Source organism: Myotis myotis, unplaced genomic scaffold (assembly GCF_014108235.1).
Source record: "Myotis myotis isolate mMyoMyo1 unplaced genomic scaffold, mMyoMyo1.p scaffold_m19_p_8, whole genome shotgun sequence".
In the NCBI taxonomy this organism is placed as follows: Eukaryota; Metazoa; Chordata; class Mammalia; order Chiroptera; family Vespertilionidae; genus Myotis; species Myotis myotis.
The window spans coordinates 57,012,326-57,028,632 of NW_023416390.1; the positions used below are offsets into that span (position 1 = coordinate 57,012,326).

General features: G+C 39.2%; 1 protein-coding gene across 1 annotated transcript in view; it reads left to right on the forward strand.

The window, feature by feature from the left end:
- The window catches only part of CCDC148 (coiled-coil domain containing 148), a 226,082-nt gene that overhangs the window by 40,218 nt on the left and 169,557 nt on the right, over positions 1–16,307 (forward strand). Inside the window, exon 2 of the mRNA XM_036320389.1 lies at positions 7,501–7,649. Within this exon, the coding sequence (XP_036176282.1) occupies positions 7,598–7,649 (52 nt within the window). The 5' untranslated portion in view covers positions 7,501–7,597. The remainder of the gene's footprint in view (positions 1–7,500; positions 7,650–16,307) is intronic.

Sequence of the window (16,307 nt, forward strand, 5' to 3'; positions counted from 1 at the left end):
AGCAGTTAGTCATTTACATTTAAAGTGATTATTGATAAATATTATTTACTGCCATTTTATATTTCTAAATATGTTCCTTTCTTTTGTTCTTTTGTTCTTCTTCTTCTTCTTCTTCTTCTTCTTCTTCTTCTTCTTCTTCTTATTATTATTGTTATTAAAATAGGCCCTTTAAACTGTCTTGTAATACTGGTGCCATGGTAACAAAGTCCTTTAGCTTTTGCTTGTCTAGGGAGCTCTTTTTATTTTATTTTATTTTACTTTATTTTATTTTATTTCTTCTTCAATTTTAAATGGTAGCCTTGCTGGGTAAAGTAGTCTTGGTTTTAGGGTGAGTGACTGAGTGAAATTTTATTTTTATTTTAAGAGGGCGTCTGTGACTCCAGGGGACTCTTGTCTCTTCCTGTGTTATTAGAACCAGTCTGTGGCCACCAGTGCCCAAGTGAGTTTGGCAGCAGCATGGAGATCTGAATAAGTTCTTATTCTTTTTTTAAATATATGTTTTTATTATTTATTTCAAAGAGGAAGGGAGGGGAGAGAGAGAGAGAGAGAGAGAGAGAGAGAGAGAGAGAGAGAGAGAGAGAGAGAGAGATCAGTGATGAGAGGGAATCATTGATCGGCTGCCTCTTGCAAGCCCCACACTGAGGGATCAAGCCTGCAACCCAGGCATGTGCCCTGACCTGGACTCGAACTGTGACCTCCTGGTTCATAGGTTGATGTTCAACCACTGAGCTACACCAGTTGGGCTAAGTTCTTATTCTTTTTTTAAATAAATGCCTTGGCAAATGATTTTTTCTTTTTTGAGATAGACCCAGTCATCTTGGCAGTGTTATGTTACAATGGCCTTTAAAATATTTTACCAGATGCCGTTTTAATTGTTTAATTTGATGGGTGCATTAGGGACAGTGATTCACTGTATCACTTTGGAAAAGCTGCTGTCTGTCAGGTTTGTGAACAGCTTTATTGCTTAGTTCACGTAAAGGTCAGTAGAGCTAAAAACATACACTTTAGTGGGTGATGTCATAAATATGTGTCACAGGTGCTTTCCCTCGGAGGTTAAATGAGTACCTTTGTGCCTCTGCAGGAAGGTGTAGGTATGTGTGGTCTGTGAATATGTGTGTGTGCGTCTGCGGGCTCATGCACATCTTGTTTGAAAGCCCAGTCTTACAAACTTACACACTGGATCCTTAAATCTCTATCTTATGAAACACCAACATTTCCTGTGAATCTATTGTATATCATTGGATTTGATAGGCATTTCGTCTGTGTGACTTCGAAATGCAGACTTTGGGTCAGGAAAAAGAAAAGCTTTGTGGTGGGTTTTGTTTGGTTAAAAAAAAAAAAAGAAGAAGAAGAAGAAAGAAATGGATGCCATTTAGCTTGGCAGCCTTACAGGTAACTTCAGACCTATCTCAGCTTTTTCCTGGCCAAAGAGACTATTTCTTTCCTTTTGTTTCTTAGCTTGATGAAGTGTTAAGATTTGTTCATTTTAAAACAGACCTTTGAAAATGAGGAAGCTACATTGTTTAGTTCACTGGACTGGGAGCCTTAGAGACAGGTTCTATTCTCGGCTCTGGAAAACTCTCTTAAAGCAAAATCATAGGATCTATTTTAAAAAGGTAGGACTGGACTCTCCCTCCTGGGAGCACTCCCGTGCCTTTCCCCTCCCCCTCCTCTTCCCTCCAGGCTGTTACCATCACCTTCCTCAATCTCAAGCTCCAAGGGCCTTTCCTTTAAAAAAGAAAAAAGAAAAGAAAAGTAGCACTCTAGTTTGAGAGAGTTCATTTTACTTTCTAATCAGTGTTGGAAGCATGTATTAACTGAAAAGTTCTTGGCAAAGTTATACTATCTAAACAGGCAAATTTCAGATCCTGGAAGAGAATATTCCTTTGCGTTACATTTTTCTAACACTTTTCATTCTCTTCTTGACTATAATCCTTCATTCCTAGTAGAATAATACAAGATTCATCTATTCATGGGGGGTGGGAAGGGGGTAAGATATTTTGGATACAGTTACTATGTATCTAATATCAAAATTTTACCATATATAATCCCCAACTCCAATTCTAGTGGTCTGGGGGCTGGGGTGGGAAATGGGTTACTCTAATCTACAGCTGGGACTGTTGATGACTCAGTTAATGCCTGACACCACAGAGAAACTCATCTCTTTAGATATGCTGGTTCAGGCTTTGACATATCTTTTTTTTTTTTTTAACCTTCTGTATTCAGACAAAGCATATCTGCATTAAAGACAAACAACAAAACAAAACTTCCTTAAGCAAATAACAATTATGAAGGAAAAATACAAACCTGAAAACCAGATGATGAACAAAATGCAATTTCTGAAGATGGTGCAGTGAACAGTGCATAATAATTGGTTTCAGAAGAGTTAAGCTAGTCTAGGAATAGTCACATTTACTGGTTTTGTGCCTTTAAGCAACTGACTTAATCCCTTTCTCTGCCATTCATCTGTAAAATAGAATACTACTTCATACAGCTAGCTGGGGATCAAATGATAAGCCTGGAAGTACTTTGTTTAAAGATAGGTTAGTTGTGTTCATGACATAAGGCCTGCCTTGGGGCTGTTGGGTCCATTTGGTGCACAACCCAGTTGTTTTTCTCCCCTTTGTGGAGCCCTAAGGAGAAATAATTTCAGGCTGTGCCATCACACGGAGGGCTTCTCCCTGTCTGCATGACCTCCCTTCTCTTCCAATCCTGTCTGTGGCTCCCTAGCTGGGGTCAGAAATTGCCTGCTGTGGCCACAGGTTGCACTGTATTTCCTCTCTGCAATCACTCCAACAGCATCCTCGCCTTTTCCTCCCTTGCTCTGTCTCAATACCTCATTCCCCGAGAGAACGTCTTGTGTTCCTGGGGTCAGCAGCAACTTTTGGATACCTTCCTTGCCCCTCAGAAGTTGTCTAATTTCCAGTCTGTAGAGCAGTAGTTCTCAACCTTCCTAATGCCGCGACCCTTTAATACAGTTCCTCATGGTGTGGTGACCCCCAATTTCACTGTTACAAATTGAACATAATTAAAGCATAGTGATTAATCACAAAAACAATATGTAATTATATATGTGTTTTCCGATGGTCTTAGGCGACCCCTGTGAAAGGGTCATCAGACCCCCAAAGGGGTCGCGACCCACAGGTTGAGAACCGCTGCTCTAGAGGTTCTGTCTTCTCCCCACTCTGGTTCTCCTGCTGGGTTGGCTTATCCAAAACATATTTTTTACTGGGATTTTGAGGCAGATTCTTGCCTTCTTCATCTGGGCTTGAATGAGGTGGGAGCTCTCTCATTCTGCTCATGCGCAATGGTGGATAGAAACTGGTCTTCCCACTTTAGAAAGGCTCCAAGTTACCCAGGGCTTTCTACATGAGTTTCAGTTTCTTTGAGAAAGCAGACTGGAGGATGAAGAAAGCTCCTAAGTGTTTTTATCCTTCTCAACTAACTAGTAGTAATTGTGGCGGTGCTACTACTAGTAATAATTATGATAGTGGCAGTAGCAGCAATCATCATCATCATCATCATTGTCCTCTCAATGTTGTCATTGTAGTAGTTGACATCTATTGCCCCCTTTTACAGGCAGGTAGGATGAAAAGTTCTTTAGATGCATTGCGTTATGTAAACCTCATCATGACCATGTGAGATGAGTCAGTTACTACTCTTGCAGCCGTGAGAAACAGAAACTCCAAGGCTCTGAGAGGAAGTCACTTGCCTGGGGTCACAAAACGAGAATCTGGAGAATCAGTCTTCAAACACAGATGATCTGATTTCAGAACCGGAATACAGTGCTAAGTGGTATTACGGAATATATTCATTAGCTCTTTGGCAGAGGTCACTAACTCAAATTCCCATAAGAGCCAGGCCAGAAATGAAAATGAGTACGAGTTCCCACAGTTAGCAAGGCAACCGTGCAGGCTGGACAATCAATGGCACCTGACACTTCCTTGGTGTTGGGGTGCAATGAGGCAAGATGAGGACTGTGGCTTACTGAAGAACGTATGCCCTGGCTGAAAGAGCTAGCTGCTATTTACTCCATCCGTTGTTCTCATAAGGGAATAGGCTTTTGAAACATGAATTTTTGGAAAGATGATGGAAATAAGGATTTTATATCATATTTCCTGGTTGTTAAAGGCTGGCAATGAACTCAACAAAAGGAAACTAAACACTGTGAAGGTTAAAGTAATTATGTTTGGGGACCAAGTTTGGCCTGGTTTGTAACCTCTCTCAGGGTAAAAAATGTGCAACGGTCTAAGCATTTCAGTGACTGACGACAGTGCATGGAGATGTATTGTTCCCCATTGGCCAGGAGTCAGCAGGGCCATCCTTCTCTACTCCATCTACTACTGCTTAACAGACGACTGGGAAAATCCCAGTTTATTAAATGTTGTACAAAGATGGAAAGAAATAACAAAAATGACAGTAATTCCCATTCTTGAGTACCTGTAGTGTGCCAAGCGCTTTAAATTGGCTATTTCATTCATTTTAGTCCCATAGCAATGCTGTTTAACAGGTGAGGAAAGAGGTTTGAGAAGTTAAATAACAACAGCAACAACATCTGGCCAAAGGTATTCCTCAAAGTAGGGGCAAGATGGGTTTGCATCTGCATGTGCATTATCCCGAAGCCCTGGGTCTTGCTGCCCAGCTCGCCTGCCTTCACAGTGTGCTATTGCTGGGAGCTCAGCATTATTCTGGAACTCAAGTACCAGTAAGCCGAGACAGACTTTCCATGTTGTGATTTTAGGTTTCTGTGGGGGATAATTTCTCAAATCAAAACGATCTCCGCACACTACGGAAAATTCTTCCATTTCACGCTAGCACCCAACCTGAAATCCTAGCCTTCAGAGATACTTTTGCGTGAACAAGTATACTCCTGGGAAGGTCCTGGCTTAAGCAGCCTTTCCTTCATTCACATGTTAACATGAAGTTATTCAGATTACATCCTTCAAACAACTACCTGACATCATGGGAATTTTCCCAGGACAGCAGGACAGAGAAACAGGCCGTTCTGAAGTATGGGTCACCATTCAGGTGGAGTGAACGGATGTTGGAACTTGGAATAGGCAGGCTTCTGGATGCCTCAGAAGCAGGAGAAGGGACACACAAGTCTGTTAGCTACTTTACTTTTTGTATAGAGCTGTCCCCTCAAATGGATGAGGCCATAGTGTTGCTTGGTGCTTTTTGCCCTGTTCTATTTACTCTACAAGAATGCAGTCTTTGCTTAGGCTGGTATGCTAAGTGGTTAGAGCATCTGCCTGCACACCAAAGGGTTCGATCAAGGACATGTACCTAGGTTGAAGGTTCACTCTCCTCCCACCCCCCAGTCGGGACTTGTGGGGGAGGCAACCAGTTGATACTTTTCTTTCCCCCTCTATCTCTCCCCGCCTCCCATTTGCTTCCTCCCTCCTTTCCATTTTCTCTAAAATATATATATATCCTCATGTGAGGATTATTAACAATAACAAAAAGATTTTTTTTGAAAAGAAAAGGAAGCTGAAAAAAAGGTCACCAAATGGCTGTCTCTAAGGGATAGGATTCTGATGACTTTTTAAGTATTTAAAACTTTTTTTATAATTAGATAGCTCATTTTAGAAGGAGAACAAACAAGAGTTTTGTTACGGAAACTGCGTGAATAAAGACATTCTTAGTTGTCAAGGTGTGGTATGAACAAGGTGGGGAAGTTTTACTGCTTCCCTGGTAACATCTGGAATTACCTCAAGGAGAGGGAGGGGTCCTCCTGAGGGTAGAGGGCACATGGAAGGGGGCATTGGAAGGGCTGACTCGCAAAGTCCTACTTGGTCTTTCTCTCCTTAGCCCCAAGGAGTGTGCTGTTCCTCTCAAATTTTTCCTTCTTCAGGAGAAAATAAGCAGAGTTGGAAGAATTCAGGGTGATTCAATGCTGAGTTCTCTGACATCTGCCAAGCCTTTGTACTGACTGTTATTTATTACACAGCTTTGCCTAAAACAACCCCTTAATGTTTAATGTGCCAACCCTTTTAGAATTTGCTCATGCTTCCTTTTAACATGACTCTCTCTCTCCCAACTATTTAGCAATTTCAGGTTAGTTTTAATGTCTTCCCTTTTTCTTTCATTTTGGACACCACTAATTATGAAAAAAATTTATTCTCTTGTAGTGGTTCAGATGCAGTTTGAGATCCTCAACTCAGTTCCCTAATTACTTGTCAATGGTAATTGTTATAGTGCTTTAAATATAGAATATTGTCTTTCTGCAAAAGTTTGAATTTTTCAAGAGTAGACGAATAGTGGTGTTTTTTTTTCAGCTTTATTGAAGCATAACTGACAAATAAAATTGTAAGATATATAAGTGCACAATGTGATGATTTGATATAATAAGAGTAGTAAGTGGGATAAGGCTCCATGATACAGCCTCGGCTCCTTGTACCTATACAGCTCTCACTGCCCAGTCTCCAGAGTTTGCTAGAGCTATTGAAGAGGAGGAAGTCTACAAAGAGGAATGTCGGTGGCTGGGAGTTCAGAAAGCTCTGTGGCCATGCAAGACAAAATGGTCATCGGATCCTTTAAAATCAAATTTGTTATGTAATTATTTCATTGGTTTAACCCAGAAACATCTGACACTGGGAAAGGCTTTTATGGGTAACGGCTCTATTCTCTGTGATATTCATGGAGATAAAAACCATTTACTTAGTTCCAAGAAATCTGCTCCACATCAGTGTCTTTTAATATGACATGTTCCTCAATGATTTCTCTTTAAAAATCTGTCCACCTCTGTGATCTGCTCTCTTGTCAGCTCATTTATTTAATTCTGGCTGCCCTTTTCTAAATTGAAGCCATCAGTGTTCTTGGCGCCAGCAGATTCCTGTCAATCCCCTTTTCATCCATTACTTCCCTGTCGATAGCTAAGGCTGCCCATTGGCACCCTAACCTGCAGCCACCAGAATTGCTTGCTTGTGCTCCTCCAAACACATCCTGCTCTTGTGACCCCCCTGACTTCAACAGCTGTGTCTTCTAAGGCCTTCTTTCTCCCTGTCTGTGATGAAACCACCCCATGATTCTTTAAGACCCACTGTATACTATATCACCTCCCCCTACCTCTCTGCACCTCAGCCTTCTGCCTCAAGCAGAATAAGGCTGTCTGCCCTTTGTGCTCCGACATCACAGATGTCAGAGCCTCTGTCTCACTGGGCAGACCGCTGTTGCTCCAGGCGGCGTGCAGGTCGGTCCCATGCAGGAAGGTGCAGGTGCAGGAAGGCAATGTGAGCTCTTCTATTTATATTTATTCCAAATCTAGGGAAACAAAGTAAGCTTTTCCCATCTTTAATGCATGGATCCATCCAGCTACCTTCACCTAGCCCCTCATTATACCAAGTTGCATCTCACTCATTTGCCCACATTCAGCGTACTGTGAAATGTTATAATTACCTTTATCTGGTTTTTAAGAGGATCCACAAATTATGGAAATTTTTTTTAAAGCCAAAACTGACCTTCATAAAATGGACAAGTGCCTTAAATGTATTCCTACAGATATTCCTGGATTCCAGATGATACGGTAATATGGGCACAACAGATGACAAGAAGAAGCCAGAGCAGTCTATGAGGACTTTGTCAGCTGCGGTGTAGCATGTGGCTGTGGGCAATAACATGTAGTGGACTTGCCATCAGACCCGTTACAGGTGAGAACAGCCACAGTAACAATCTGATTGCATTTTACAGAAGATTTAAAGTGATGAAGATCATTTAAAATATAGATTTACATCAACTATTGCTATTTAGGAACATTATCCTGGGAATTTATTTTGCCCTGAGATATTAGATGAGAGGAATACAATAATAGTATTAAAACTTGCAAATAGTAAATATCCATTATTGACAAAACTTAAAATGATTAGGAGTGTGTAATAAAGTTTAGAGACCACTGCCATGAGTTTCGATACTGTTGCAGGATAGAGACCGTCTTCTTCACCCTTGTAGCTCAGCACCTAGCACAGTGACTGGAACATGGAATATATACCCGTGGTAAATATTGAGTGAATAAATCAATGGAAGAACCAACACAGAAAGGGGAGTGCTCTGCCGAGAAACCTGAGTCATTTTTCTAGCTTAAGCTGGTACCTGGTGCAGCCTCAGTAGAGGTGGAGAACCGAGATAAAAATCAGGTGACTCAGATGCAGGAAGTAGATTTATGTCTGAGCAGATGTAGTGAAATTGTGACCCTACAGCGTAAATATACCTGGTGAGGTCATCACTTCCTGTCTCCCAGGAAGGAGAGACTGCCAGTTAAATGGAAGAATTTGAGATCCTTCTCCTTGTGATTTCACCCGAAAACTGCACCTCATTGCTCGGATTCTCATCCTGCTCTTGTCCTCTCACACCTTCCACTGGTGCCTCTGGTACTGTGGAAACTTTGTGGAAACTTGAAATGTTGACCTAAATTCTTGAATGATTTTATTTATCTCCAGTGTGATCAAAGTCCCAAAGGTATTTTCTGATAAATGCTTACAATTGTACTTACACAATTCTGCAAGTCCAGGCCTCATCCTTCAGTATGGTGGCAAAAGTCTTTCAAATTCATGCCATGATAACTGCACCAAAAATCTCACCTTAGGACTAAGTTGTCTTACTATTTGAGTATTATGTTTGCAACTTCTGGGTTCCTAATAGAGGGATCCTTTAATCATTTCTATTCATAAATAATAATATTAACTGCTAAGGAAAACAATATGGGCTAACAACTTGTGTTTGCAAATGTAAGGAAAGGTACTTTTCTCCTTGTTTAAAGGAGCAAAACAATTTCAGTGACAAGTAATGTAAAATAAAGCCTCATTACTTGGCTAGCATATGTTTAGCTCATCTATGTCATCTTAATTAAATATTCTCAAAGATTTTATGGTGGTCATAAGCTAACCTAGTATGTCTTAGGACAAATAATGTAGGCATTGCACAAATAATATTGATCTTTTAATTAAATGTTCATGATAAACATATAATATTCATTTTGAGCAGTAATATTATTTATTGCATTATTATAAAAGAGTAGCAACCATCAATAACAAGGAGAGCTTGCCTTCTGTAATTTATTGCCAATGAGTCTACCAGGCTATTAGACTGTAAGCACCAGGAAGGCAAGGAACATGTCTGTTTCATCCACTGTTGTAGTCCCCTTGCCTAGCACATAAGAGGAATCCAGTAAATATATGTGGACTGAATGAATGAAGTGTGTGTAAGTTCATCCCTGACACCAGCCCCCATTACAGCCCTGTCTGCACATAAAGACAAGTCTCAGATAATAGCTATTACTTAGGGCAGTGGCTTTCCATTTCTGATCTAGGGAACCTTGGTGCTCTGCAGACATGCTGAGAGGTGCTGCAAACAATGAATTACTTTCTGAGGATATTTTCAGCCTTAGTTACAATGCAAAAATATATACACTGTATATGTATAATTATTGGCTCAGGAGTACCAACTAAGGTGGAACAAATGAAGCCAAGAAAAGGGTCGTATTCAATGTAAGCCTCAGAAAAATTCCCCACCTCCCTCCCTCAGCATGTCAGCTTCATGCATGCTCACTGAAGGCCTGCTCTCTTTCAGCGGGAAACACGGTTTATGACAGCTGTTAAGCTTTGTATCTTAGAACTTTAGTCACTGAATAAAGACTGACTTGAAGCTTTCTTTGGCCTTAAGTTAAAAATCTTAGAGAAGGAATTTTGTTTACAAAGAGTTTGGCTCTTGAAAAGGGTTTGAAACATTTTCACTCTAAGCAATCTATTTGCAATCCCACCACTCTTTTCTTACCCTTCTGATTGTGTCCCTATCTGCTTTCCCTCAGCGCCATTTTCCTTATTCTGATCTTGGATCTCCTGGTCCTAGTCTTCCCCCATTCATAATCTCCTCCTGGCATATTTGGCCTTTGGATTTTCTGTTCCTTGTGTTTGATATGGCTTTTATTCTCTTTATCTGCTTGTCTTGTCTGAGGACTCCACCCAGGGATCCCCCTTCCAGCTTTCTGTCTAGGAGGAATTGAGGCATATAATGTGCAAGTTTTAAGATTACATAAACCATAGCTGTATTAAATTTTCCTGGTGCTTTTAAAAGGTTTTCACTTAAGGACAAAAGGCAGTTATTTTATATCTACTTAATCCCAAGCAGCATGTAAATAGAGTAGGACTTCTTAAAATAGCTTCTTTTGAAAAGTGGGACACCTTCAATCATCAGACAACTAGAATTTTCTCTGAAACAAGTACTAAGAAATGACCTTGATTCGTAAAAAGGTGCATACATATTGAAGCGTGAGAATTATCAATACAGTCTTTTCTTTCTCTTTCGGGAGAGTCAATTAAGGCTCCTTCTTCACTAGCCACAGCAGAGCCTACCTGAGTCAGGTTTGACTATGAGCAAAGGAGGTACCAGCCCATTGTTAGAGCAGGACATTTCATCTTCACTCTTCCACTTACAGTTTGGTGTTGAATTTGCAAAATGTAAATAACTTGTCCTGAAAGCACATTTTAAATTTTAAGTTAGAGAGCAAGATGGATCTAAATAGATAAGATGGTGATCCCACAGAGCATTCATCACTTAGTTTTATGGTGAAAATATTTTAAAGTGAGAAAAAAATGAAGTTTTATTTTAATTAGTTTATGAAACTGTGGATAATTGCTTTTGAAAGAATAATGATCTAGTACTTAAGAGAATGTGGGTTGAAAATTGGAGTTGATTGAGGATTAGCTCAATTAATTGTAACCATAGACTTCTCATGTTCTACAGTTGATGAGCATCAATTCCATCATAAACTTTTGTGTTCTAGATTCTTCTTATTTAGAATAATTTAGAAAGAAGACCTGCCTATTTAAACTAAAATCAAATTCACTTAAGAACTATTTAGTTTTGTCTTATATTACCTCAAGTTGTAGAGAGAATGAAAAAAAATATACTATATAATAAAAAGGTAATATGCAAATTGACCCTAACAGCAGAATGACCAGAACAACCATTGGACCAGTCACTATGAGGCGTGCTGACCACCTCTTGGTCCCTTTCTCTGGCCAGCAGGCTCCGACCACCTGATGACCACCCATGGTGGGGGTGGGGTTGGTGAGTGGACGGGAACAGCAGACCTCTCGGTCCCTTCCCCCCGGCTGTCAGGCACCCATCACTTGATGGCGAACGGGGAACCAGGTGTGGTTGGTGGTGGGGAGCGGGGACAGCTGTGGGCAGCTGGGGAAGATGGCCCTGATCACAGGCCGGGCCTAGGGACTGTACCCGCACATGAATTTTGTGTGCCGGCCTCTAGTTATAACATAATAAGTTATTCTCACACTGGAGATTGCCAACATATGGTAGGAGAGTTATAAGTTCTCTCTGAGAATTAAAATACTTTATGTTTCTATTTCAAACACAATCGTTAAGGGAATATGTAAATATATAGTCTTAAACCCATTCTACAATTTTGGTGCCCATTTTTGTGCATGTGAATTTATGATGACAGTAATGCCAAGTGATCACCTAAGTGACAAAGTATACATTTTAATATATTGTTTCTCAATATTTTCCATTAATATAGATACCTTTGTATTTTCTAGAATTTACATGACTAGAATAATTAAATGTTTACTCTTTTTATTCTGGTTTCCTTTATGTTGCATAATTACTTTGAAATTCATTAATGATAACTTTCTTTTTTTTTACTATCTTTGAATATATCACTATTAGTTTATCCATTCATCTGTTTATAGACCTTTGAGTTATTCCCAGTTGTTGTTGTTTTACAATCGTAAATAAGGCTGTACAAACATAAAGGTTGACAGGTCCTTATGTTAAGAGTATGACTACTATAGAGGAAATTAATTTATATATCAAATATTTTTAGAGATGTCAATAGAAAACTGTTAAATCATAACAACAACAAAGTAGAGATTTTCTGTTGTGGTACATTAGCTATTTAAGAAGGCACTGTTTCCTCTACCCACTTTCTTCTTTCTCTTGCCCTCCTGAAGTCCTAAAGCCTTTAGATGAGGCAGAGCAAGACTGGTTTCTACACTGGAAGGGGAGGTAACCACCATGGGCCAGACAATGGTATCGGAGCCCAAAAGGCGGGGAGAGGGCATTCATTTGGGTGGGTTGACCTGTGCTGGTGCCAGAGACCAGCCAGGATAAGGACTGTATCCATGCAGAGGGGCAGCCTGATGTGGGTGTCAGAATTCCAGTGAAGTGGGGCAGCTGCATCTCTGAATGGGGATAACCCAGTGCAGCACTTCAGAGTCCAGGCAGGGTGAGAGGTGCATCAGTATACATGGAGAGGAAGCCTGACATAAGGTTTTGAAACTCAACTGGAGGAAGTGGTATATGCATGCAGTAGCTCCGAGGGCAGAATCAGGAGTCAGTGTGAGGAAGGAGTCCATTTGGAAGGGTATAGTCTTCCATGGTATGTTGGAGCTCATATTGTGGTGGGAGTGGGGCACCTGCTGTGGGTTGTTGGCATGCAAGATGGATGAGAAGAAAGGCGTTAGTGCAGAGGAAGGGAGGCATCCAAAATGGGAGATTGGTTATATATGGGAAGTTGGTCAAATAAAAGATATCAAGGTTAACAGGGGCTGGGTTTCTTACTGTTGGAATAGGAGTTATAAATACACACAAGGAGAAAACAAAAATGAGCTTTATACTGTTGTATTGCAGTTGGGAATATTAGTGTGCATGGTGATCTATCTATTTATCTACCTATCATCTCTTTATCTACCAATCTTTTATCTGGTTTCTAAAGGTAGTAATTTTAGGGGAGGTCTCAGGAAAATCTCAATAGAATATTCATCAGTTTTCCCAGTGTGCTCTTTTAATATGCTGATTTATCAAAATGAGTGTATAGGGTAAGGGACTTACTTGGTCTCTACTGATTGGTGGGCACTAGGGTAGGGAATTGTTGGTCATTGCATCTGGTCCCGAGGCAGCTATGGCATTGCTTTGTCTGGTGTTGCTGCTTTTCTGGGCCTGGGGCTGAAACACAACTGAGGCCTAGATGTTATCTCCAGTTTGGCGGAAACTCTGTCTCTGTGGTCGAGGCTTTGTTCCTAACATGATTTGATGCTGATCGGAATCGAACCTGGGAGCCTTCAGTCTGCAGGCCAACACTCTACCCACTGGGCCGTACCAGCTAGGGCAGGCCTATAATTTTCAAAAGTATCAAGATCATGAAAGTCAACTACTGAATAGCAATTTCAGACTGAAGGAGACCAGAGATATGACAACTAAATGCAGTGTTTGGTTCTGAACTGGAGCTTTTTGCTATAAAAGACATTATTTGAACAATTGGCAAATGGGTTCTGAGGATTAGTTGATAGTAATGTTATCAATGTTAATCTCTTGCTGTTGATGCTTTTCTTGTATGCAGCAGAATAGCCTTGTTTGTAGGAAAGACATCCTCAAGTATTCAGCAATGATGGTGAATTAGGGTAGCAACTTCCTCTGTAAGTCAGTCTGTCTGTTACTGTCAAATTTAAAAATAATTAAAATAGTTTTAAAACAAAACTTTTTTTTCTTCAAATCCTCTGCAAATATATAAAATTCAGAGAAAAAAGAAGAAAATAAAAATTATTCTATTCCCATTACTACTGTAGCATTGTGGTGTATACTTTTATAATAATTGATTAAATATTCATGTACATATTTTTATATATACACACTTATAAAATTAAGAATTATTCCTCATTTGTATCTTATTTTTAAAAAATATTTTTAGTGATTTCAGAGAGAAAGGAAGAGGGAGAGATAGAAACGTCAATGATGAGAGAGAATCATTGGTTGGCTGCCTCCTGCACGCCCCATCCTGGGGATGGAGCCTGCAACCCGGGCATGTACAGGGAATCAAACTGTAACTTTCTGGTTCATAGGTCGACACTCAACCACTGAGCTACACCAGCCGGGTCTCTTTTGTATCTTATTTTATGATTTTTATATGTTCTACATGCTCATTAAACAGTATTCTATGATATTAATCTTATGGTACATTTTTTGTAAAGTACATTGTGTTGTCATTTGGAATGTACAGATTTGATTTTAAAATTAGGTGAGTGCCTCTCATCCAGTTTATCAACTTTGTCACCTTGTCAGATTAACCTCCACTAGTAATTATAAGTCTTAGAACAATTAAGTTAATTCATACTTCAGAGAAGAACAATGCCTAATGTTTATGTACCCTTCCCTTGTGAACCCTTCTCTTGGGACACAACCAGCAGCATCATTTTCTTGACCTAAAAAAGTACTAATGTTCATGAATATTTTACTATCCTTTTCATCTCACACAGCCTCATCTCCTACAGCAAAAGCTAAAGAGTAAATTTGTTAATATTTTACCACAATTTATTCAACCACTGATAGGCATTTGGGTAGTTTCTAATATGAGGCTACTAACAATAGTGCTGCTGTGAATATATTTATACTGTACATATAAGTATATGTATACATACATACAGTGGGGCCTTGATTTACGAGTGTCCCGACTAACGAGTTTTTTGAGATACCAGCTGCCTCTCGGCCGATTTTTTGCATTGAGTTGATAGAGTAATTTGAGTTAACAAGCTCCTTAACGAGTTCGGTCTCGGAACGAATTAAACTTGTAAGTCAAGGCCCCACTGTATACTTTTTGTGTATATATATATATATATATATATATACACACACACACACACACACACACACACACACACTCTGTGCACATTTCTGTTGAGTATATGTAGGAGTAGATTGGCTGGGTCATAGTGGCTAAACTGCCAATGAGTTTTCTAAAGAGATTGTATCAATTTCTGCTCCCACCAACGGTGTGTGAGAATGAATGTTCTGGTTGGTCTACCTTCTTACTAAATTTGGTATTTTCTTTTTCATATTAGCCATCCTGGTGTGTTTATGGTGGTATTGCATTTTGGGTTTAAGTTGGATTTTCCTAATAAATAAAGATGAGGCCTTTTTTATATGTTTATTGGCCGTTTGGGTATCCTTTTTTATGGAATATTTAGTCGTGTTTTCTGTCCCATTTTTTATTGGGTTGTCTTCATTTTCCTTATCAAATTGTAGGTCTTTAAAAATATCTATATTCTGGGTACAAGTCTGTTGTTGAATATATATGTATTGTAAATGTATTTTTCCACCCCTTGAGTTTCCTTTTCATTCCCTTAATGGTATATTTGGATGAATAGATGTTCTTAATTTTAGTATTTCCTAACAGTATATTTTTCATTTATGATTAGCATATTTGTGTGTGAACTGTTTAAGACATTTTTGTCAACTCCAGGTCATGAGTATGTTCTTTTATGTTGTCTTCTAAAAGCCTTATTTTTTTATCTTTCACATTTAGACTTTTAATACATATGGAATTGCTATTTTTGAATGTTGAGAGATAGGGGGTCAAGATTCCTTTTTCCATATGGACATCCACCTTACTCGGGACCATTTATTGAAGACTGTTCATTGCACACTGCCCAGCAGTGTGCCTCAGCTCGGTCATAAATCAGGTGACCAGATGTGTATGGAACTGTTTCCTGACCCTTTATACTGTTGGTTGGCCTATTTATCCATCCTTGTACCAATAACACACTGTCTTAATTACTGTACCTTCATAATGGATTTTGATATATGGTTCTGTAAATCCTCCGGCTCTGTTCTCTTCTAAGATTCCCTTGGCTATTCTTTGTCCCTTGTATTTCTATACACATTTTTTAATTAGCTTGCCAATTTTCATCTGCAGAAAAAATCTTCTGGGAGTTCATTTGGTATTGTATAAATCAATTTGGAATAGTTGGCATCTTTACAGTTCTTTGGTCTCATCTACCATTTAAGTAATTTGCTGAGAGTCCCAGTTTATGACAGATGGAGTTGAAATTCAGTCTTTGGTAACTTTATTCTAAAGTCCAACACTGCTGTAGAACTAAGGCATACCTTACCTTTGAGGAGGTGCTTTGATTTCAATTATATTTTAAACAAATCTATTTTGTTTGTCTAATAATATAATGTGTTCTATAGGAATATCTTTTTAAAACCTCCCATTGCATGGATATCTCATATGTGGCCTTCTCTCCCTCCCTCTAAACCTAATTCCTTTAATCTTTCCCTTTGTTTCTTCATGACTTAGCTAAGAGATCTTTTCCTTAAACTGTCAATAACATAAAAAATTAATATATCTTACCTATTATAATTATTTCATTTACTCAAAATGTACTAGTGTTACCATGTTTCAAGAAGTGCCATTTAACTGGGTTTTATAGTCTTTGTTCTTAAGGAGTGGTGGATTGCTATTTTTTATTAAAAATTAAAAGCAACTTTTATGTAGCATTTTAAAAGAACATTTCTAC